Source organism: Macaca thibetana, chromosome 6, assembly GCF_024542745.1.
Source record: "Macaca thibetana thibetana isolate TM-01 chromosome 6, ASM2454274v1, whole genome shotgun sequence".
Lineage (NCBI taxonomy): Eukaryota > Metazoa > Chordata > Mammalia > Primates > Cercopithecidae > Macaca > Macaca thibetana.
In genome coordinates, this window is record NC_065583.1 from 53,046,684 (window position 1) to 53,064,683 (window position 18,000).

The 18,000-nt window shown below is 41.8% G+C and overlaps 2 protein-coding genes across 2 annotated transcripts in view; one reads left to right on the forward strand and one right to left on the reverse strand.

Annotated features, from left to right (window-relative positions):
- ISOC1 (isochorismatase domain containing 1) overlaps positions 1-18,000 on the reverse strand; it is a 1,173,170-nt gene that overhangs the window by 552,466 nt on the left and 602,704 nt on the right. The gene's annotated exons all lie outside the window — the stretch shown is intronic.
- The window catches only part of FBN2 (fibrillin 2), a 270,516-nt gene continuing 268,041 nt past the window's right edge, over positions 15,526-18,000 (forward strand). The window contains exons 1-2 of the mRNA XM_050795748.1: positions 15,526-16,420; positions 17,316-17,398. Coding sequence (XP_050651705.1) covers positions 16,167-16,420; positions 17,316-17,398 — 337 coding nt within the window. The 5' untranslated portion in view covers positions 15,526-16,166. The remainder of the gene's footprint in view (positions 16,421-17,315; positions 17,399-18,000) is intronic.

Genomic DNA, 18,000 nt, shown 5'->3' on the forward strand with positions numbered 1-18,000 from the left:
CTTGCCACTCTGAGTCTTTTAATGGAGGCATTTAGCCCATTTACATTTGAGGTTAGTAGTGATATGTGTGGATTTGATCATGTAATCATGATGTTAGCTGCTTATTTTGCAGACTTTTTTAAGTGGTTGCTTTATAACGTCAATGGTCAGTGTACTTCAGTGATTTTTTCTTTTTTCTTGGTTCAAGTGATTCTCCTGCCTCAGCCTCCCAAGTAGCTGGGATTACAGGCGTGGGCCACCACATCTGGCTAATTTTTTGTATTTTTAGTAGAGACGGGGTTTCACCATGTTGGTCAGGCTGGCCTAGGACTCCTAACCTCAAATGATCTACCCACCTTGGCCTTCCAAAATGCTGGGATTATAGGCATGAGCCACCACACCTGGCCTTTAGCACGTTTTTGTAGTGGCTGTTAACAGTCTTTCCTTTCCATATTTAGTGCTTCCTTCAGGAGCTCTTGTAAGGCAGATCTGGTGGTAATGAATTCCCTCAGCATTAACTTCTCTGAAAAGGATCTTATTTCTCTTTTGCTTGTGAAGTTTAGTTTGACCAGATATGAAATCCTGGGTTGGAATCTTTTAAGAATGTTTAATATTGGTTCGCAATCTTTTCTGACTTTTAGGGTTTCTGCTGAGAGGTTCGCTGTTAGTCTGATGAACTTCCCTTTGTAGGTAACCTGGCCTTTCTCTCTGGCTGCCTTTAACATATTTTCTTTCATTTTGACCTTGAAGAATCTGATGATTTTGTGTCTTGGGAATGATCTTCTCATGGAGTATCTCACTGGGGTTCTCTACATTTTCTGAATTTGAATGTTGGTCTTTTTTTTTTTTTTTTTTTTTTTTTTTTTTGAGACGGAGTCTCGCTTTGTCGCCCAGGCTGGCGTGCAGTGGCCGGATCTCAGCTCACTGCAAGCTCCGCCTCCCAGGTTTACGCCATTCTCCTGCCTCAGCCTCCCGAGTAGCTGGGACTACAGGCGCCCACCACCTCGCCCGGCTAGTTTTTTGTATTTTTAGTAGAGACGGGGTTTCACCATATTAGCCAGGATGGTCTCGATCTCCTGACCTCGTGATCCGCCCGTCTCGGCCTCCCAAAGTGCTGGGATTACAGGCTTGAGCCACCGCGCCTGGCTGAATGTTGGTCTTTCTATCTAGGTTGGAGAAGTTCTCATGGATGATATCCTGAAATATGTTTTCCAAATTGATTCCATTCTCCCCATCTCTTTAAGTTACACCAATTAGTCATAGATCTGGTCTCTTTACACAATCCCATATTTCTCAGAGGTTTTACTCATTCCTTTTCACTATTTTTTCTCTATTCTTGTCTGCCTGTCTTATTTCAGAAAGACAGTCTTCAAGCTCTGCAATTCTTTCATCCACTTGGTCTATTAGGCTATTAATACTTGAGATTGCATTATGAAATCCTTGTATAGTGTTCTTCAGCTCTATCAAGCTGGTTACATTCTTTTCTGTACTGGCTATATTGTCTGTCAGCTCCTGCAATGTTAAATCATGACTTTTAGCTTCCTCACACTGAGTTACAACATGCTTCTTTAGCTCCGTGAAGGTTATTTTTATCTGAATCTACTTCTGTCATTTCAGCCCTCTCAACCTCAGCCCAGTTCTGAACCCTTGCTGGAGAGACAGATGCGGTCATTTGGAGGAAAAAAAGGCACTCTGGCTTCTTGAGTTTTCTGCTATCTGTGCTGATTCTTCTCATCTTTGTGGGCTTATCTACCTTCAATCTTTAAGGCTGTGGACCTTTGCATGGCTTTATTTTATTTTTTTCTTTTAACAGTCTGGCCACTTTTCAGTGAGGCTGGTACAGTTTGCTGAGGGTCTGCTCCAGTACCTAGTCAGCTCAGATTTTCCAGTACCTGGAGGTATCACCAGTGAAGGCCGCAAAACAGCAAAGATGGCAGCCTGCTGCTTCCTCTGAGAGCTCTATCCCAGGGAGGTACAGATGTGTTGCTGGCCTGAACACACCAGTAGGAAGTGGATGGAGATGATGGTTGGGAGGTCTCACCCCAGTTAAGAGTAATGGGATAGTGGATATGCTTAAAGAAGCAGTCTGGCCACACTTTTTAAGAGAAGCTGTGCTGTGCCGGGGTACCACTTCTGCTCAGTTGGCTTGGGTTCTCCAAATACTGAGGGCTAGAATGACTGAGTTGCCCAAACAGCAAAGATGGTGGCCTATCCCTCCCCACTGGGAACTCCATCCCATAGATAATTCAAATCTCTGTTGGCCAGAAAACACCAGTTGGAGGTGGTTGGAGGCTTTAGCTGGGAGGTTCCACCTAGTGAGGAGGAACAGGATCAGGGACCCACTTAAAGAAGCAGTCTAGCCACACTTTAGTGGAGCAGCTGTGCTGTGCTGGTGTACCACTTTGGCTCAGATGGTTTGGACTCTCCCAAGACCACAGGCTGGAATGTTTAAGTCACTCAAACAGCAAAGATGGCAGCCCGGCCTACCCCCAGAAACTCCATCCCAGGTAGGCACAACACTGTTGTTGGTGGCTGGCAGGAATTCCAAGCCAGTGAGTCCTATCCTGTCAGGTGTTGTGGAAGTGGGGCCGACAGACCATTGCTGCTTGGCCCCCTGGAATCAGCTGCTTTCCTAGGGGTATGTACAGAATTGTAACTTCCCACTTTGCTGGAGTTGCGGTTACTTTTGCTGGGAAGCCTGGAGCCAGAGTATGTAAAGCAGCTGCTCTGCCAAAACTCCATGTAGCTCTGTGTGTCAGAATGAAGGACCTGGTGGAGTTGGTTCACAAGGGGATCTTCTGACCCAAGGGTTGCAAAGATCTGCAGGAGATGCATAGTTTCCTGGGGTTGCACTACACTCACTGCTTCCCTGGGCAGAGGAGGCTCCGTTGACTTGGCTCTGTGTTGCTTTTAGGTGGACTGCTGTTTTGCCTTGCTTTTCTCCATTGTCCATGGGTCAAGTTGTTTCCTTGATTAGTCCCAGTGTGAGTACCTGGATGTTGCAGTTGAAGATGCTGTATTTACTTGCACCTTTTGTTCCTCTCTGTGAGAGCCACACGCCACAGCTGCTTCCAGTCAGCCATCTTGGCCATGCAGCCCCGTTTTCTTACCTTTCTTAATGAAAAATCAATAACCATTTCAAGATGAATAAATCAACAAATAGTAGTCTAACTTGTATATTGTATGTAGTCATAAGGGAAATCACCAGAACTAAAAATAACACTGCAGCTAACAAATTCAGAAGGTGAGAAGGATAAAAGAGGTAGAAGAAAGTGTAGTGAGCTAATTGTCTAATCTTTTGTAGGAGACATAAACAAAAGCTAAAGCGGCTATAGCAAGAAGTGGTGATTAGATAAAATATATCAACTGACAAATGTTTCCACAGCAACATATAAAAAGAGAATATAAGCCTTACAAATTATAAGAAGGAAAGTGCACACTGCATACACTGAACCAAAGTAATGGTAAGAAATTTCATGAATAAAATACAAAAATAAAAAACAAAGGAAGTATTTAAAACAAAAAAACCATAACATTGGATGAAAAAATTAAAACCAATTATATTTTTGACACCTAATGTATATAGGATATATTCACAGAAAGATGACCAGATTGGGTAAAAAATAAATAATATTTCATAGATGAAAAATATGTTGTATATACAAGAAGCATAAAGAGCTAAAAGACTCAGATTGTATAGAAGAAAAAAAGACATAACAAGGAAATAGTAACAAAAAGAAACCTCAGATAGAAATACCAATATCACAAAGACTAAACCAAAGCAAATAATCACAAGATAGTCCATTGTGTAAATATAAGATGTACAATTTACTATGAGAATGTAGTTGCCATAAATATGTACATAAATAGTAAAATATAGAACACATAGGCTACAAACAAAACAAGAAGAAATAGACCGAAATACGATATTAGCAGTGGAATTTAACTTGCCTCTAGGTTCATGACAGATCAGTTACACAGCAAAACAAACACACAGAAGATGTAAATGATATAATTATTATACTTCAGCTAACAGATATGTCTCAAACTCTTTAACATGAAAGAGTATATAACCTCTTTTCAAGCCCCCATATATAATGCCATATAAATAAACAGATAATCTCCAATACATACACAAATGCATGAAGAACAGATCATGATCTCTCAATATATTTCAATATATGTAGAAATTCATACTCATAAAAAGAAAAATATATAATCATAGGCAAATTCTACATCTTTTTTTTAAATACTTTGAATTCAAAATGAAAATTTAAAAAATTTAAAATAAAGATAATAAACACATCACTTATCAAAAAATTAAGGGCTTATCTAAAGTTGTGCTCAAAGAACAATTCATAGTTTTATACTCTTAAGGAATTAGAAAGGAAGTTAAACAAGTAAATTAAGTGGTAGACTCAAAAAGTTAGAAGTGCTAGAAAATTAAACCATATGTTTTCAAAGAAAACAGAAGGAATAAGAAATTACTGATTTGGGAAGCAGAGAATCAGTGAAATTGATAATCCTTGAGTGTGCATAAAGCTTGTGGTTATTAGGAGAATGGAGAAAACATGGAGAAAAACACAGTTGAAGAAGAGTCTCAAAAACTTTTCATTAAGAAAAAACTCTTTAAAAAAACACAAAAAATGTTATTCATTATGAAAGCCTTCAAATACACACAAAATTAGAAGGAGGAACATGATAAACACCCATGTATCTGATATCACATTGTCTTGAATACTGTACATTTTCTACTAAGTCTTGAAATTGAGTAGTGTCAGTCCTCTGTCTCTACTTTTCTTCAGTGTTGTTGGCTATTCTGTGTCATTTCTCACTTCACAGAAACCTTAGAATCAGTATGTCAATATCTACAAAATAACTTGCTAAGATATTAACTGTCATGGGGTGAATCTACAGCTAAGTTGAAAGTAACTGACATCTTAACCATATTTAGTGTTCCTATGAATGGGCAGGAAATATTTCTCCACTTATTTGAATCTTCTTTTATCTTTCTCTTCAAAGTTTTGTAGTTTTCTTCATATAGATGTTGTACATGTTTTGTTAGGTTTGCATCTAAGTATTTTTTTTTTTTGCTAATTAATTTTTCGTTGGTGATAGATAGGAAGGCAGTTGACTTTTCCACATTGACATTCTATATTATATCCTGCAAACTTACTATAATTGCTTATTAGTTCCAGGAGTTTTTTGCTGATCTTTCGGATTTTCTACATAGACAAGTCATGTCATTTGCAAACATAGATAGTTCTATTTCTTCCTTATCAATCTGTATAATTATATTTCTTATTCTTGTCTTATTTTAGTAAAATGTGGAATAGGAGTGGTGAGAGGGTATATCCTTGTCTTACTCCCAAATAAATGGTGAGAAAGCATTCAGTTTCTCACCATCAAGTATGACGTTAGCTCTAGGTTTTTTTGTAGATATTCTTTATCATGTTGAGGAAGTTCTTCTCTATTCCTAGTTTGCTCATAGTTTTTATCATGAATGGGTATTGGATGTTGTCAAATGCTTTCTATTATGAATATTAGATTGATATAATCATAATTTTTTCTGCCTATTGATATGATGGATTACATTTATCTATTTTTAAATACTTAACTAATCTTTCATATGGGGAATAAATGTTCATAGGTCACAGAGTATGTTTCTTTTCATACATTGTTTAATTTGCTACTGTTTTTGAGGGTTTTTGCATCTATGTTCATGACAGATATTGGCCCATAATTTACTCTCCTTGTAATATCTCTGGTTTTGATATGAGGGGAATGCTGGCCTCATAGAATGAATTAGGAAGTGTTTACTCTGCTTAGATATTCTGAAAGATATTGCAGAAATTGGTATCATTGGCTTCTTAAATGTTTTGTAAAGCTCCAGTGAATTAGTAGAAAATACCACTGAAACTATGTGAGCCTGGTATTTTCTCTTTAGGAAATTATTAACTCTATTTTTAATGGACATAGGCCTGTTCAAATTATTCATCTTAGTGTGAGTTCTGATAGTCGGTGTCTTTCAAGTCATTAGTCCATTTCATCTTAGTTATCACATTTGTAGCATAGAGTTGTTCATACTATTCCTTTATTATACATTTAATGCCCACAAGATAAGTACGATGGTTCTGTTTTATTTGTAATATTAGTACTTTGTGTCTTCTCTTTTTTTCTTTGGTTAGCTTGGCTAGAGGTTTATCAATTTTATTAATATTTTCAACTAAACAGGCTGCTCTATCTATGGAGTAGCCATTCCTTTCTTTCTTTAATTCTCTATCGAACTTGTTTCACTTTACTCTATGGACTCCCCATGAATTTTTTCTTCTGTCAGATCCAAGAATGCTCTCTTGGGGTCTAGATCTGGACCTCTTTCTGGCAACATCTTCCATGGCAAACCATGAAGGGGCCATGCTGAAGAGACCCCTGACTCAAAGGAAATAGACTGCAGCACCAACTGGTTGAATTTGTAGTCAAGAAAACTTTTCTTTTGAGTTATTTACAGCTTTTAGCAATTGAGTAAAATATACTCCTGTAAACAAAATCTGGAGCATATTTCTTTCTACCTGATTTCTCCACAATTTAGAAACGACTTATATCTTTTTTGGGAGGTTGCGGGGACAGCGTCTGGCTCTGTAACCCAAGCTGGAGTGCAGTGGTGCAATAACAGCTCACTGCAACCTCTGCCTCCTGGGCCCAAAGGATCCTTCCACACTACCATGCACAGCTAATTTTTGTATTTTTTATACAGACAGAGTTGTGCTTTGTTGCCCAGACTGGTCTTGAACACCTGAGTTCAAGCAATCTGCCCACCTCAGCCTCCCAAAGTGCTGGAATTACAAGTGTGAGCCACTGCACCTGGCCTTATATCACCTTTTGTTGGGATTCTGAGTTATAAATGGCCCTCACCATACTGATGCTTTCTTACTGAATGCTTCTCTATCCCAAATACAAGAGACCCTAATACTTAGGCAAGAATATCATCACCCATTCAGCCTGAAGAGAATCTTTTAGGATTAAGGGTCCCCTTTTAGAAGGGAGGGGGAAATATGTCAGAGGTGTTTGAATCAGAGCAACTCCATTCTGAATAGATTGGATAAAATGAAGCTAAGACTTGCTGGGTTGTATCCCCAGGAGGTTAGGCATTCTTTGTCATAGGATGAGATAAGAGGTTGGTGGAACTGGTTTCACAAGATACAAGTCACAAAGACCCAGCTGGTAAAACAGGATGCAGTAAAGAAGCCAGCCAAAACTCATCAAAACCAAGAGGAGGAGAAAAGCGACCTCCGATTGTCCTCACTACTCAGTATATGCCAATTATAATGCATTTGCATGCTAAAGGACACGCCCACCAGCACCATGATGGTTTACAAATGCCATGGCAACGTCCTGAAGTTCCCTACATGGTCTGAAAAGTGGAAGAACCCTCAGTTCTGGGAATTCCCTATCCCTTTCTTGAATAACACCTGAACAATCCACCCCTTGTTTAGCAAATAATCAAGAAAGAACCATAAGCATACTAGTTAAGCAGCCCATCCTGAGCTGCTCTTTCATGGAGCAGCCATTCTTTTGTTTCTTTATTTCTCTAATAAATTTGCTTTCACTTAAAAACAAAACCAAATAACCAATATTTTGTCTGTTGATTTTCTCTATTGCTTTCCTGTTTTCAATTTCTTAATGTCTGCTGTAATTTTTCTTTCTTTTCTTCAATTTATCTTGTATTAATGTGCTCTTCTTTTTCTTGTTTCCTAATGTGGAAGCTTAGATCATCGATGTTAGATATTCCTTCTTTGCTAATATATGCATTAAATGTTATAAATGTCCCTCAAAGCACTGCTTTCTCTGCATCCTGAAAATTTTATTTTATTTTATTTTTTGAGATGAGTGTCGCTCTGTCACCAGGCTGGAGTGCAGTGGCATGATCTCGCCTCACTGCAACCTCTGCCTCCTGGGTTCAAGTGATTCTCCTGCCTCAGCCTCCTGAATAGCTGGGACTACAGGTGCGTGCCACCATGCCCAGCTAATTTTTGTATTTTTTAGTAGAGATGGGATTTCACCATCTTGGCCAGGATGGGTCTCTATCTCTTGAGCAGATGTCTTGATCTGCCCACCTCAGCCTCCCAAAGTGTTGGGATTACAGGTGTGAGCCACTGCACCTGGCCCTGAAAATTTTAATAAGCTCTATTTTCATTTTTATTTAGTTTAAAATATTCCTTAATTTCTCTTGAGACTTCTTTTTTGGCATGTTTGTTATTTAGAAGTTTATTGTTTAATCTCCAGATAGTTAGGGATTTTTCCAGCTCTATTCTGTCTTTTTTTCCTAATTTAATTCTATTGTGATCTGAGAGCACTTTGTATGATTTCTATTCTCTTAGATGTTGTTAAGGTATGTTTTATGGGCAAAGTTGTGGTCTATCTGGGTGAATATTCCATGCAAGCTTGAGAGTGTATTCTGTAGTTATTAAATGAAATATGCTATGAATGTCAACTAGATTCAGCTGATCAGTGGTGGTACTCAGTTCAACTATGCTGAGCTATGCCCTCATTGGTTTTGTCTGCTGGATCTTTCAATTACTGATAGAGTTGTATATACAGTTTTAATAATTATCAACATTTTGCCATTTCATTTCATCTATTAACTGCCTTTTTTAAATTGCATGGGATGAAATATCTCTACATTGACAGAAGATGGGTAAGAATCTCTCAAATTTCTTTAAAATGGTTTTATCATTAACATTTTAAACGTTTTAAAAAGCATAGATTCACAGAGAGTTGCATAGATAGCCCAGAGAGATCCTGTTTACCCTTTAACTAGTTTCTCCCAATGGTTATTTCTTATGTACAATATAAAAACCATGAAATTGACACTGGCACAATGTGTATGTATAGTTCTATTCCATTTTTCACATGTGCAGATTTGGGTAAGCACCACCGAGCAGTTAGAGAACTACTTCCTCATCACGAAGGTCTCCCTGTGCTACCCCTTTAATTTATCACAGTATACTAGTATTAGTACTTTACCAGTACAGAAACCTTACCAACTTTTATGTGTCTTTACCTTCCTCTGTTTATAATTTTCTTAAATATTTCTTATATATACCTGAAACAATGTTATAATTTTATGTGAAACATCAAGCACAAATTAGAAAAATCAAGAGAGATAAAATTTATCAAAACTACTCATACTTTTCCATATATTCCCTTTTTTGTTGTTCTTTCTTCCTTCTTGTTTCAAGAATCCTTTGGTTAACATTTTATTTCTGTTTAAATAATTTCCTTTAGCCATTATTTTAGGGTAGGTCTGATGGAGACAAATTCTTGTTTTCCTTCATCTAAAAGAGTCTTCATGTGTCCTTTATTTCTGAAGGATATTTCCACTGGGTATAGAATTCTGGGTTGACAGTTCTTTACTTTCAGCACTGAAGAAATGGGTGTCACTCCCTTCTGGCTTCCACGGTTTTTGATGTGAAATCTGCTATCACTTTAATTGTTTTTTCCAGAAAGGACAAGTAAAGTGTCCTTTCTTTTGCTGCTTTCATGATTTTTTTCTTTGCCTTTAATTTTCAAAACTTTGACTATGATGAGTCTTGATGTGAATGCCTTTGCGTCTATTCTCTTTGGGACTTATTAGGCTTGTTAAATCTGTATATTTATGCATAGTACCAAATTTGAAAATGTTGCACCATTATTTATTCTCCAAGTAATTTTTCAGCAGCTTTATCCTATTTCTCTTCTTTTTAAACTCTGATAATCAAATGTTAGATATTTTGTTATAGTCTCACAGCTCCCTAAGGGTGTTTGATTTTTTAGTGTATATACTCTTCATTGTTCAGTTTGAGTGATTTCTATTTTTCTATCTTCAAGTTCACTGATTCTTTCCTCTGCCCTCTCAATTTTGCTGTGACACCCATCTACTAAGTTTTAACATTTTGATTATTTTATTTTTAAATTCTAAAATTTCCATTTGTTTCTTCTTCATGTCTTCTATTTCTGTGCTGATGCTTTCTACTTTCTTTCTTTTATCACTTGTTTCAAGAGTTTTACAATGGCCAAGTGATGCATTTTTATCATAGTTGCTTTAAGAATATTGTCAGACAATTCTAACATCTGTGTCATCTTAATGTTGATGTGTATTGATTTTCCTTTTCGCATTTAAGATCTTCCTGGTTCTTTCAGTGATAAGCGATTTTCAGTTGAATCTTGGAATTAAAAAAAATTGTGGGTAAATAGTAGGTGTATATGAATCTTGGACATTTTTGACTTTATTTTATGAGACTTTGAAGTATATTTACATCCTTTGTTTTAGCAGCCTACTCTGATACTGAAATGGTGGGCAGAGAGGGCAACGGATGCCTCGTTACTGCTAGATGATGGTGGAAGTCCAAGATCTACATGCAGCCTCTGTTGACACTCGAGGGGAGGAGTAACTTGCTATTATTGGGCAGGGGTGACAGTACAGGGTCACCACTCAAGCTCTTCTGTACCACCCTGGCTAGGAAAGCGGTGTTTCATTACTGCTCCCAATGTAGTTTCCCAAGATATTCCATGACACCTTGGTGGAGGTGGGATGGCCTCATTACGGCTGGGCAGTGAGAAGATTCCTGACTGTCCGCTAGGTCTCTTCTGACACCATCCCAGCAGACAGGGGCTTCTCATTACTGTTAGATGGAGGTGGAAGTCCAGCTTCTCCATTGACACCATTGGGAGAAGGTGGCTCATGACTGTGCAGAGAGATGAAAGTCTGAGCTTTCCACTTGGCTTTCTCTGACACTATCCAGGAGAAGGGGAGGGATACCTCATTACACCCTGGTAAGGATGAAAGTCTAGGCTCCTTACTTAGCCATTGTTGGTAAAGGGGACTACAGTTTTTCTCTGTGGTTTGGTTAGGGCAGTTATTGTCTAAAAGTGTTCTGTCTTTCTAGGCTATTCCTTTCTTGTCTTTTGGCTAGAGAAGGGAGGCTTTCTTTGGAGGCTTTCTCTGATCTGCTGTCAATGGCATTTTCAAATTGCCAGCTTTCCTAGCACCCATTCTAGAATACATAAAGCAAAAGGCAACTCAGGAATACCACTATTATGTCATTCCTCAGGTCCCAAGGTCACTAGCAGGGTAACTAGTCTGCCTTCTCCTCCCTACCATTTACAGTCTTCTTATGCATGCATGCTCTCTCCCTCCACATATACTTATTTATGTTTATTTAAGTATACTTGCCAAGAGGAATAAAGTACATCTAATCCACTCTGCCTTTGTTCTTCTTGCGGTATTTTGAATCAAATCCAGGCATCCTATCATTTCATCTATAAAGACTTTAGTAAGTATAATATTAGCCAGTATATTAAAAAGATAACCATGATACCATTGTCACATCTCCCAAAATTAAAAATAAATCTTTTATATCTAGTAACCAGTGTTCAGTTCAGTGTTCTATCACTACGTAACAAATTACCCCTAAAGTTATAGGTTTAAAAAATTATTTTGCCTTAGCCTTTTATGGGTCAGGAACTCAGAAGAGTTTGCCTGGGCAGTTCTTACTTGGAGTGTCTCATGCAGTTGCAGTTATATATTGACTATAGCTGCAACCATATAAATAAGACTTACTAGACTGGATGATAGCATCAAAAATGTTATTTTACACTAACATTCATATCAAAATCCCAGAGAAGGGGCAAGCATTGCTTTTGGTGGTTGGGCCATAACAGTTCCCCTCTCTCCTCTACTGATGTCATTTATTTGAAGAACTTGGTCTTGTGGTATATCCCATTCTAGATCTGGTTACCTATATTCTTAAGGCATCATTTAATATATTTCATGGTCCTCTATTGTTCTTAAAAACTGGGAGTTAAATGTGAAGATATGGTTACATTCAGGCTTAGTTTTTTTGACAAAGGTATTTCATAGGTGATCTGTGTTCCTCCTACTGCACCACATAAATAAAAACATAATGTCTGGTTGTCTTACTTTTCAGAAGTTAATAATCAGTAGGTTCTTGTGGTAACAGCTTGACACATTCATTAAAAAGTTCCCAATTGACTTTTCAATGCACGGCTTCTCAAGTACATTTATATTTTGGACCAGAAAATGCTTTTTTATGGGAAACTGTCCTGTACATTGTAAAATGTTTACCAGCATCTCTGATACTCTCATCACCACTCCCACACACTGTCTTGTTGTGACAATAAAAAATGTCCCCAATTATTGCCAAATACACCCCGAGGAGAAAATGGCCACCAGTTGAACATTTCTTAACTAATGGTTTTAGCGGTTGTTGAAAACCGTTGCCTAAGTCCATTATTTTATTAGAGTTTACAAAGTAGTGATTTTTCTAATTCCATCATTCCTGCATTTACAACTGTGATTTTTTTTTTTCCAGAAGAAATACTTTCTCTGAGTCTTTCTAGCAAAGGAAGAATAACTGGTTAATAATTTTATTTAGCAATGTGTCTAGAATAGTGAACTGTGCCCTAACAAACTCCAAAAGTGGCCAACTAATTTTTGTTTGGAGTATCATTTGGAAATCTTCAATATTTACACACTTCATAGATTTTTATCTTTTGCTGTCATTTTTTTTTTTTCATGCTCAAGTTTCCCCATCCTTAACCAGTGAGATCTCTTTCAACATAGCTCAGGTTTCCTTTTGACATGACCTTAATAGTCAGATAATTTCTTGCTTTCAGGTATGACAAGACAGATAGTCCATACTCACTTTATGCATTTCCTTTCCCAGACTTGGAATCCACCACTTACCCAAGGAACCCTGATTCCTTTTACTTTGGAAATGGTATTTAGGACCCACAGTCTGGTCACAATGACCTTATGCTTTTGGTTTGTCACTATTTCTAGGTCTTTGGAACATAGTTCCAAAGCTAGAACTACAAAACTAAGCATATTTAGAAAGGTTTAGCTTCCATCATTGTTTCTTCCCCCATGGTCTCCCCTTTGCCTACAGATAACCATTTTTTATTAGATTTAGTTTATACTTCTCTTTTGTTCTGTTAAATCTATAACACACACATATTCCTAAAAAGTAGCATACAATATTATACAGCTTTCTTTTTAAAAAATCTTGTAAAAAATAGACATAACATAAAATTTGCCCTTTTAATCATTTTAAAGCATGCAATTCAGTAGCATTAAGTACCTGCACAATGTTGGACAACCATCACCATTTTCCATTTCTAACTTTTTCATCATCCTAAACAGACCACTTTGTACTCATTAAACAATAACTTATCCTTCCCATTTTCCTGGACCTCCTGGTAACCTTTATTCTACTTTCTGTCTCAATGAACTGCCTAGTCTATCTGTACCTCGCTTTTTTTTCTTATTTTAGTAAACTGTATATGCTAGAGATCACTCTCTAAGAGCATATAGAGTTTTTCTTCATTCATATTTGACAGCTGCATAATATTCCACTGAATAGATGAAGTCTTACACAGCAGTTGCTTATTCATGGGAAGTTTGTGTTTCTAGTCTTCCACTATTATAAACAGTGCTGCAATGAACAGTCAAATAAATGAATTCACCATTTCATTTTTTTTTTGGTCTATGTATCTTTTATATAGATTCCTAAAAGTGGAATTGCTGGATCAAAGGGTGAAGGCATAGGCAATTTTAGAGCATTTAGATTTAATGTGATGGACAGAAACGAACCATGATGCCATGTAAGTGTTAAAAAACGACAACAACAACAGATACAGGATGTTTTAAATGGTATGACTAAAACACTGCTTTAAACCAGGAGATAGTTACGTTGGCTCTTTTAGTTAAAATAATTTTACTTATCTGAAGCAAAGTACACGAAAATAACTCTATTGCTCTTTCTTTGGATTTTAACAAATAGATGTCTCACATGAAATTACGTAACTCTCATCTTTTCTTCTGCTTTATAAGAATATTGTAACAAGGGGTACTACCTTAAGACCATTTGACTACATGGAGAAATAAAGGAGGGAGTTATGCCAATTACTGGAGAATTTTGGCTGTCAAACAGAAGATCTGGGCAATTTGGGCCAGAAATATATATTTAATATAAATGTATATATATGTATATGTGTATACACATACACACACACCCCTCTATACATATGTACAACATTTTCCCCTTTAAACTAAGGTTTTCTAGGCTTGAATAAACCAGACACTGCTCTCTTGTACTGTTTCGCAAACTGTGCTTGGATGCTCTCTCCTTGTTTTCAGGAGTGTTTTATTTTTAAATTATGATATTCCACTGAATGAGAAATGACCAGCGCTTCACAGAGATTTCATGAAAGGAGGGCCACGAAGGAAGACCCCAGGGCAGGCCGGTGCAGAGGCACTCTAAGAGGTACAGAGGGTTGCACCAATTGCTAGGATTTAATCATTAATCGGAAGGGGTCCAAGCCAGGAACCAAGGGTATGCCCCAAGCCTCATTGACCCGCCTTGTCATCACCCTGCCCGCTAGTACATTTCAGGGTCTCTAACCCTTCCCTGCATGCAAGCCCAGGCAGAGTCCTGCCAGGTCTCACACCAGAGCACACCCCAGTACGAACTCCCCAGGACCGCGGCGCCGGCTGGCTGCCTGGGTCCCCCGCGGCCGCGTGAGCTCCCTCTTGGTGGCGGAGGGCGCATTTCAATCTGGAAACGCCCAGCCCCTAATTTGGTCTCTCAGACTGACGCCGCTCCCGGTGGGGCGGTGTGGGTGGGAGGGCGATGGGGAGGGTCCGTCCTTCTTGGATTGAGGCTGCAACCAACAGCCCAGTGAGCCTCTATTCCTGGCTGACTGCGAATCCCCCCATCCCGGGTCAGGGTCCGGGACCCTACAGAAAGACCCGTTCTCATCCTCAACCTGGCGGCCTCTGTCCGGTGGGGAAGTTCAGCTGCGGGTCAGCTCAGCTGCGGGCCAGTCAAGCCTGGTGCGCTTAGGGACCCTAGTCCCTGGTCCGCGGCCCGGCGAGGCGGAGGGGAAGGGGGAGGGGGAGGGGGAGGGGAAGGGGCTGCCTCCTTTCCCAAATCCGGTCCCTAATCGCCCCATCCCCCGCCGTCTGCTCGCTTTATACAGGCAGTCAAAACAGAGCTAGCGGCCAATTGACGGGGACGGGAAGCAAAGCCGCCTAGCGCCTCGCCCCCTCCAGCCGGCCCCCCGGGCCCCTCCTCTCGGCGCCCGGACCTTGGCCCTCCCTCCCCTTTCCCACTTCTCTCTTTGCCCTAACCTCGCCCCCATCCCCCGCTCATTTCCTCTCGCACCCGGGCTCGCCAATCCCTCTTTCCAAGTCCCTCTTCCAACCTGGCCTTCCTCTCGGGCTCGCCCCCCTTCTCCCCAATCTCCGTCTTCTCCCCTCCCTTCGCCCTCCCCCCCTTCCTTCCTCTTCCCCTCACCCAACCCTCGCTCCCCTCGTTCCTCGGCCCCTGATCTCTCCCTTATTCTGTCCCCGCCCACTCTGCGCCGGCCTCTCAGTCCGGGTTGAGCCCCACGTGTGGACGGCCGCGCCCCCACTGACAGCCACCGCCCGCCGGCCCGCCCAGCGCCCCGCCGGGCCTCTAAAACCCCCGCGCCGCGCCCTCCACCGCCGCATCTTCTCCAGCGTCCAGCGTCCCGCCCTCTCTCTTGCTGGCCCCACGCCCCGGCCCCGCGCACCTCTGCCCAGCTCCGCAGCCGCTGCCCGCGCTTCGTTGCCCTGTGGGACTCCGAACGAGCCCAGAGGGAACCCTTCTCTTTTTTGGGGACGACTTTTGTTTGCTTGCCTGTTTCTTTCTGGTGACTTTTGCAGCTTTCCAAGATCCGTGCCCGGAGCGCACGGGAATCCGCCGAGCTCTGCGTGCAGGCCCTTTTTTCTTTTGAGGTTCACATTTTTTTAAATTTTACGCCAGGGCTTTTGTAATTTCCTCCCCCGCCCGCTGGCGGTCCTGGAGTCGCTCGGGGCTTTAGGCCGGTTATGCAACGTGTACCGCTCAGGGCTGCGGGCTGCACCTCCGCCGCGCCTCGCCGCCCACTGCGCTAGACCCGGCGCCCCGCGTCTGGCTTCGCGGGCAGCCAGGGGGCCGGTGCTCTGTCGGGGTCTCCAGCTACAGCAGGCAGCCCGAGCCCAAGGGAGTCCCGGGAGCCGACGAAGGGCTTATTAGACCGTGACTTTTTTCTGAGCATCGCAGATTTTGTCTTTAATCACTCCCTCTCCGCGGGTCTACGGCCGCGCGCTTTCAGCGCCGGCGATGGGGAGAAGACGGCGGCTGTGTCTCCAGCCCTACTTCCTGTGGCTGGGCTGTGTGGCGCTCTGGGCGCAGGGCACGGCCGGCCAGCCTCAGCCTCCTCCGCCCAAGCCGCCCCGGCCCCAGCCGCCGCCGCAACAGGTCCGGTCCGCTACAACAGGCTCTGAAGGCGGGTTTCTGGCGCCCGAGTATCGCGAGGAGGGTGCCGCAGTGGCCAGTCGCGTCCGCCGGCGCGGACAGCAGGACGTGCTCAGAGGGTAAGTGGGCAAGCGGCCCCGCACCTAAGGTTCCGGCTTGGGGGAGGGGGGAATCCTCAGTTTGGGGGCTTTCTGGCCCACTCGGTCCCTGACCCTTTTGCTGGAGCCTAGAGCTGCAGCCCCCTTCGCCAGGACATCCAGGAGCCAAAGACCCCCAGGAGCGCATCCCCCTTTTCCTTCCCAAACCCGTAGCTCAGCGGGCGGAAAGCCCTCTCTCCGGGAGTCGGGCGGCGGATGGTTACGGGGCCCGGGGATGCGGTTCGCAGAGCGTGCGTAGAGCCCGCGCAGAGCCCGCGCAGAGCCCGCGGTGCGGGAACAGGTTCTGAATGTCGGGCGGAAGGCGGGCCTGGGTCCGCCTGCTGCAGGGGCCAGAGGAGCCTGCTTGCTCTCCACCGTCGGGGGCGCAGCTCGTGAGCCTTTTGTTTGAGGACGTGTGCAGGGTTCACAGCTCACCTTCTAATCGTCAACCCGAGCGCTCCACCTTGCGACGCGCTTTCCTTGACACGTCGGGGCCAAAGTAACAGTTGATCAACGAGGAATGGATTCGGAAAGGAGGGCAAGGATTGTTTGGAACGGAATGGTCCCTTTGTTCTCTGCATCTGGAAGCTAGAATAGTAGCAAATTACATGTTTCCATGTCTCTTTTCGCCCTTTAAAAAGGCAGGCAAGGGACGACAGATGAAAGGCAGTGTTTAGACGTTTCTGCCCCTCCTGCATTCCAGCATCTCGCTCTTTTGCTTCCACGTCTGCCTCCCAATCCCCAAGAATTTGAAGTGTAATTTTGATTTGTTTTTTTGTCCTGAAATCTACTCACTCGGGGCATTGCTTACGAAGACCGTTTATATGTTACTGCACCCCTCTCCCTATCTGTGTGTGACCGCGCTTGTCCATCACAGGCCTAACGTATGCGGCTCCAGATTCCACTCCTACTGCTGCCCTGGATGGAAGACGCTCCCTGGAGGAAACCAGTGCATTGTCCGTGAGTGCTTGGCAGGGATCGCAGCTTGGGGCAGCGAGGTCGGCCCTATCTCCAGCCGACCTCTTGCACACAGCCATTTGGACGCACAGTTGCCTTTAAAATCAAGTGATCACATTGCACCGATAATCTGGACGCGGTCCCATTTGAATAGTGGGGAAGACTCAACCGGTTTGAGTCAGTTGAGACTTCACTTCTAGACTCTGTTGAAGGGCAATAATGATAAAGGTTTCAAAGATAATTAAAATTAATACAAATTGGAAGAGGAGTGGAGCAATTATCGAGATAACTCAAAACCACTTTTTCCGTAAAAAAATCCAGATAAGACCACATGTTATTATGCAAATTATCAAGCTTTTAACTCCGCTTGAGGTTTAGGCCTTATGAAGATCAAGGTTTCTTAGGCATTTATATAAAACCGCTTTCTTATTTCTGGTTTTATCTCAACAACTACAACTATCTCAATAACCTAGATAGGAAAGGAGCATTCTCACGGATTTAGTGTTGACCTAAGTTAACAAACTTTTAACTCCTACAGAGGGGCTTGACTTTTTTTTTTTTTTTTTTTTTTTTACTTTTTGGAAGACATTTGAATTTAGAGTTTC